Consider the following 6,980-nt stretch of genomic DNA (forward strand, 5'->3'; position numbering starts at 1 on the left):
GTAAAGATTGAACCCATCAAACCGTCAAACTTAATTCCTCAATGCAAAAAATGTCAATCGTTCGGTCACACAAAAAATTTCTGTGGAAAACCTCCACGTTGTGTTAAATGCGCCGGCAAACATTTAACTTCGGAGTGCCAAAAGACAGTGTCCGATAAGCCTAAATGCTGCAACTGTGGCGAACCGCATCCAGCGAACTATCGTGGTTGTATAGTCGCTAAAGAATTACAAAAAATAAAATTAAAAAACAAAGCTGACAAAACTAAGGCTGACGAAAATAATCAAGTTGCTGTAACAAAAAGTAAATCCAAAATTACTGGACCTACTAGTGTTAGAACCGTCACTTACGCCCAAACTGTAAAGGGACCCATTCAAAGTACTGAGTCACAAAGCAACAACGCGTTGTCAATTATCTTAACAAAACTTAATCTACAAGAAGAGGTATTTAAAACGCTCGAACAACGTCTAAGCGTGCTAGAGCACAATATGCAATTTTTAGATTATGACTAATCGTTTGAAACTATTCTTATGGAATGCGAATGGCTTAACAAAACATAAAAATGAACTCGAAGTCGTAAATAGCGAAAACATTGATATCGGTTTAATCGCTGAAACTCATTTTACTAAGCAATCGCACATAACGTTTAAAAACTATATTCTATACCATACCATACATCCTGATAATTGCGCTAGGGGTGGCAGCGCTGTCATAATTAGAAACTCGATAAAACATCACTTACTAGAACAATATAGCACAATCGAATTTCAAGCTACTTCTGTTTCCGTGGAAACCTTTAATCAGCCGCTGGTCGTAACTGCATTATATAGTCCTCCCAGGCATCAGTTGAAGTGCGCAGACTACTTATCTCTTTTTAACCGGTTTCAAGGCCGTTTTATAATTGGAGGAGACTTCAATGCAAAAAATACGTTTTGGGGCTCAAGACTTACTACAACGAAAGGAAGAGAAATGTACAAAGCCATGCAACTCGCAGCTTGCAATTCAATTTCAACTGGTAAACCAACGTACTGGCCGTCGGATACTAGCAAAGTTCCAGACCTAATAGACTTCTTTGTCTACAAAAATATTCCAGCATCTCACCTAACCATCTCAGAAGGCTTCGACTTTAGCTCTGACCACTCACCAGTGCTGCTGATAGTTTCACAAAATCCAACAATAAACCAGAACACACCCAAGTTAGCAAATAAATTTACCGACTGGAAATATTTTCAGTTTCAGCTTGTACATTTGCACAAGTTTGATCATATTGTTAACAGCGAGCAACTAGATGACGCAGTACTTCATTTCACTTAGCAATTGCAGATGGCAGCGTGGAACAGTACACCAACACCAAAACTACAAACTCTACATGGTAAAAAATACCCACCCTTTATCACAGAAAAGATTACGGAGAAGCGAAAATTGCGAAAACGTTGGCAAGCAACAAGATGTCCGTTAATTAAATCGCAACTAAACCGAGCAACTAAAAAGTTACGCACAGCCATCAAATCATACAAAAATAATACCTTTAATAGTTTTCTGATGGGCCTCACGGCAGACAAAAATAATGAATACTCTTTGTGGAAAGCTGCTAAATCATTTAACAGACCAATGCAGCAGTCTGCCCCAGTAAAAATAAACGAAACTCACTGGGCTAAAACAAATTCTCAAAAGGCGAACCTGTTTGCTGAACACCTAGAGAAAACTTTCAGTCCAAATGAAGGCCAAGATGTTATTGGGTCAAGTACAAATTGGCCCGAAAGCGACACTGAAATTGTTCCAGTCACTACGGAAGAAGTGAAAAAACAAATTTTAAAAATGAAACTCAAAAAATCTCCTGGTTTTGACTTAATAACGGCTGATGTTCTTCGGAACTTACCCAATAACTGCATCATCTACCTATGCGATTTAATTAATTCGTGCCTCCGTTTGAAACATGAACCCATTTTTTGGAAATTCGCTGAGGTAATTATGATACCCAAACCAGGGAAGTCTCCCAATGATGTATCCTCATATAGGCCAATATCTCTATTGCCAACCTTATCGAAGCTTTTTGAAAAACTACTACTAGCGCGTTTATCACCAATAATCGAGAGAAGACGCTTAATTCCGGATCATCAATTCGGCTTCAGAAAAAACCACTCAACCATCGACCAAATACATGTAGTCGTAAATGCCATTGAATCGGCGATGCAAGAGAAGAAAGTGTGTTGTGCCGTGTTCTTAGATGTATCACAAGCCTTCGATAAGGTTTGGCATGAAGGATTACTCCATAAACTTAAATCATTATTGCCTATACAATACTGTAAGCTGCTATCATCGTATCTAAACGACAGGTACTTCAGTGTTAAATATGAAGATGCACATTCAGCACTAAAGAAGATTAGCGCAGGCGTCCCGCAGGGGAGCATTCTTGGGCCCATTCTATATCTCCTGTATACACACGACTTACCCTCTGCAAACCAACTAGTTACAGCAACATTTGCAGACGATACTGCGGTTCTAGCAATCGAAAACAATATAGAAGACGCGACGGCTAATCTGCAACACACAGTCAATCAAATTGCTTCATGGGCAAAAAAATGGAGAATCAAGCTAAATAAGGAAAAATCAGTACATATAGTCTTCTCATTGAGAAATTATAACCATATTCCAATTCATATCGATGCCACAAAAATTCCACACGCCAACGAAGCCAAATATCTGGGCACTACGCTTGACGCCAAGCTGCGCTGGAAAGCGCATATTAAGAAAAAACGAGAAGAGCTTGACCTAAAACTAAACAAATTTTACCACCTCATAGGCAGGCGCTCTAAACTGGCAATCCACAACAAACTAATGGTCTACAATTGTTAGAACTCCACTCAATACCTAAAAGTTAATATTTGTAAAATGTGTAAACTTGCTTTGGTCGTTGCAACCGTGCGGCTATAATTGGAAAATGCAACCCAGTGCACACATGAACTGTCAGTTCATGTGTCAGCTGATTGTCATTGGTGCTTCCTTTTGTTTTTGAGTTCCGGAATGAGCAAGACGGTTGCTGTGACCAAAAGTAAGTAAAAAAGAATTAATTTTAAGTACTAGAGGTAAATAAATTTATTTTAAGATTTTAAAGCATCAAATAAAGAACAACGCTTTTAAAATTGGTCAATAACAAACTTTAAAATTTTTGTGGCAATCTGTAAAAATCTTGCGGCAATCGAGAAAAGAAAATAGTGTGGCGAGTTGCCTGGAAAGAAATCCGAAAAAATCCTTTTAATCGGGAACACATATAAAAAGAAAAATATGTCATCCGGCAGCCAGAAGTCGACTGTACAATGTGCCGTGTGCAAAAAGGTGAAGAGTGGAAAGATGGTGCAATGCGACGCATGTGACCAATGGAGTCATTTTGCAGGTTTCACGAGGGGTTCCAGATAAGGCACCAAGTGAGGAGGACTTGGTAAGTAAGGGCGGTTCAATCATGTCAAGAAACAGCGTGAGAATCGAACTGCAGTACTTAGAAGAGCAAAGAAAAGCCGAAATGAAATATATAGAAAAGAAACGTACAATAATGCTGAAGTATGTAGGCGAGGATGATGTTAAGGGTGAAGGCATGAGTGAGGTAAGGACACATAGGACGTTAGAATGGGTGAAGAAGCAGGTTGGTATGAACAACGATGACAGCAAACCAAACGAAGGTTGTGGTGTTCAGTTGGGTGGTTCAGCTGATAGGGCGGAAGCCCAAGCAGTATCGAAAGTTATACCGGCGCTGATGATAGAACAAAGTAATGCGCGTCATGTCGTTCCACGAGATTTGCCTATATTTACCGGAAAGCCGGAAGAGTGGCCACTTTTCTACAGCAGTTTCAGCAATTCAACACGTTTATGTGGTTTCAGTGAAGACGAGAATCTTTTACGATTGCAACGTGCCCTTAAGGGTAAGGCACTTGAATATGTCAGCAGTAGGCTCATGATACCAGCATTAGTGCCAGAAATAATGTCAACTCTTCAAATGGTATTTGGAAGACCAGAACACATAATCAATAACTTAATTACTAAAATTCGAGCAGTGTACATTAATATAAATAAATTGGACACAATTGTTACGTTCGCCTTAGAGGTAAAAAATTTGATCGCAACTATGGAGGCTTCAGAGTTACATTCACACTTAGTGAACCCGTTGCTTATCCAAGAGCTTGTAGAAAAACTACCACCGCAAATGCGATTGCAGTGGGCTGTTGCATCGCGTAATATCAATGTAACACTTAAAACATTCGGCAACTGGATATATGAACTAGCAGAAGCAGCAAGTAATGTATCGCCCGTTTTTAGTGCTGGAGCCAGTGTAGATAATGAAAGGCGCAAAGCGCAACGCATTAATTTTCACGAAGAAGAACCTCAGGGTGCAGTAGGCGATAAGCACAAAATTCTAGCATGCTTTTATTGCAAGGAGGCACATGCGTTAAAAAGGTGTGCAAAGTTTAGAACACTAAAAACAGACGCGAGGTGGAACGTAGTGCGTGAAATGAGACTATGTGGAAGATGTCTACTGCAGCATGATTTTCGAACGTGCAAGAGGACCCGAGAGTGCGGTATACACAATTGCAACATGAAACATCACCCATTGCTACATAAACAAACAAGTTCAACTGCAAGTGGGGCAAATGAAACGTTGGCGGTTCATCATCAACTAACTTCACAAGCGCTGTACAGAATTGTTCCAGTTACAATATATGGAAATGGTGTTACCTGCAATATTTATGCCTTTCTGGATGACGGATCTGGTCCAACGTTAATAGAAAAAGACGTATTAAGACAACTGCGGATTAAAGGTGAAACGAAAGATCTTTGTTTACGATGGACAGATGGTGCGGTACGCAAGGAACCTGATTCTGAGCTGGTCAACCTGCAAGTCTCCAAAATACGCGAAGGTAAAAGGTATTCGTTGTGCAATGTGCGTTCAGTAGCTAAGCTGGAGCTACCCGAGCAATCTTTAAATATGACAGAACTTACCGATAAGTATAAACATTTAAAGGGACTACCAGTAGAATCGTATCAAAACGTTAGGCCTCGAATGATAATCGGCCTAAGCAATAAAGAGGTAGCTATGCCAATGAAGTTCAGAGAGGGAGGCAAGAATGAGCCAGCTGCAACGAAAACTCGACTCGGTTGGACCATATATGGAATAATTAAGCACGAACCTAATACTATTAGGGAAACGTTAAATTTACACATCTGTGAATGCGATGATGATCTAAGTTTGCAGCGTTTAGTGAAAGATTTTGTCAGTAATGAAAACGTTATTGAAAGTAAGAAAAAACTAGAAAATATGGAGTTGGAACAACAAAAAAGTATGCAATCAAAAATAAGTCGAAATGGTGAATACTTTGTAGCAAGATTGCTTTGGAAATCAAATAACATTACTATGCCGGATAATTACTTAATGGCGCTGCGTAGACTTCAGTGCTTTGAGCGCAAGCTGCAATCCAATGTAACATTGCAAAATTGGGTATGTGATCACATCGATGACATGAAGGCGAAAGGTTATATACGCCAGCTGAAACCTAACGAAGCCGAGGGGTATTATCCACGTAAATGGTACTTACCGATGTTTACAGTCAGTAATCCGAATAAACCACAAAAGCAAAGACTAGTGTGGGATGCAGCTGCACAATATGACGGAGTCTCGTTAAACGCGTGTTTGGAGAAAGGTCCAGATCTGCTCACTTCGTTGGTAGATGTTCTTGTTAATTTCAGAATCGGAAAAATTGGTATAAGTGGCGACATTAAAGAGATGTTTCATCGAGTACTCGTGAAAGAAGAAGATCAACATTCACAACGCTTCCCTTGGAGAAATTGTGACGATAACAGACCCCCAGACGTTTATTTGCTACAAGTTATGAGTTTTGGGGCAACATGTTCACCATCGTTGGCACAACTGGTAAAAAATAGTAATGCACGCGAATACGAAACCGAGTTTCCGCGAGCAGTGAAATGTATTTTACAAAGGCATTATGTAGATGACATGCTGGATAGCGTCGACACAGTGGAGGAAGCGATTAATCTAGTCAATGAGGTTAGAAATATTCATAAGAAAGCAAATTTCCATATTCGCAATTGGGTTTCAAATTCTAACGCAGTGCTGAAAGCTATAGGTAACCAAGGCCAGGAATTTCAATTTTGCTCGGCTGGAAGGCGTATAGACCATACATTTGAGGCAGAGAAGGTATTGGGAATCCATTGGCAAACCGACACTGATATGCTCACATTTGATCTGAAGTTTACCAAAGCCACTGAGGATGTTCTAAGTGGATATAGATTACCTACGAAGAGAGAGTTGCTACGATTGATGATGTCAATATTCGACCCTTTAGGGATGCTTACCTTTTACATTATTGACGTAAAAATTTTGTTTCAAAAAGTTTGGCGAAGTGGAGTTAGCTGGGATGACGCTATTCCTAATGAGCTAGTTGATGAGTGGAACAAATGGCTGTCGCTGCTTGGCGGTGTGAAAAATGTGAAGATACCGAGATGTTACTTCGCTACGGTTAATAAGGATGCAGACTCCATTGAATTGCATGTCTTTGTGGACGCAAGTGAGGTTGCATATGCAGCGGTGGTGTACCTAAGAGCGAAGAATCGCAACAACATAGATGTTTCCTTGATATGTTCTAAAGCAAAAGTTGCACCATTACGACCAATATCAATTCCAAGACTGGAACTACTCGCGGCGGAATTGGGAGCACGCTTAGGAAACAACATAAAAAGGGCAATAGACTTGAAAGTGACCAGTATAACGTATTGGAGCGATTCAAAGGCTGTTCTATCGTGGATAAAATCTGACCCACGAGATTACAAACAATTTGTAATGTTCCGCATAGCAGAAATCCAGGAGTTGTCCGAAGCAGAACAATGGCGGTACGTTCCTACAAAATTAAATGTTGCGGACTTGGCTACAAAACAAACTAGTAATCCAGACTTTACTTGGAAAAACCCTTGGTAG

The 6,980-nt window shown here is 40.0% G+C and overlaps 1 protein-coding gene across 1 annotated transcript; it reads left to right on the top strand.

Moving 5' to 3' along the window:
- The first annotated feature begins 1,609 nt into the window (after positions 1 to 1,609).
- On the top strand, positions 1,610 to 6,980 carry LOC119675264. Its single transcript, XM_038086454.1, has 3 exons — positions 1,610 to 2,248; positions 3,393 to 5,286; positions 5,371 to 6,980. Exons 1-3 carry the CDS (start codon positions 1,610 to 1,612, stop codon positions 6,978 to 6,980), a joined length of 4,143 nt encoding a protein of 1,380 aa, XP_037942382.1.

This window comes from Teleopsis dalmanni, chromosome 2, assembly GCF_002237135.1.
Source record: "Teleopsis dalmanni isolate 2A chromosome 2, ASM223713v2, whole genome shotgun sequence".
In the NCBI taxonomy this organism is placed as follows: Eukaryota; Metazoa; Arthropoda; class Insecta; order Diptera; family Diopsidae; genus Teleopsis; species Teleopsis dalmanni.

Bases quoted from the DNA above. Each gene is read 5' to 3' on its own strand.
- LOC119675264 (XM_038086454.1), top strand. From the start codon at position 1,610: ATGCAGCAGTCTGCCCCAGTAAAAATAAACGAAACTCACTGGGCTAAA. The intron at 2,249-3,392 runs GTTTGGCATGAA...GTCATTTTGCAG, and splicing joins TATCACAAGCCTTCGATAAG to GTTTCACGAGGGGTTCCAGA. The intron at 5,287-5,370 runs GTAAGAAAAAAC...AATACTTTGTAG, and splicing joins TAATGAAAACGTTATTGAAA to CAAGATTGCTTTGGAAATCA.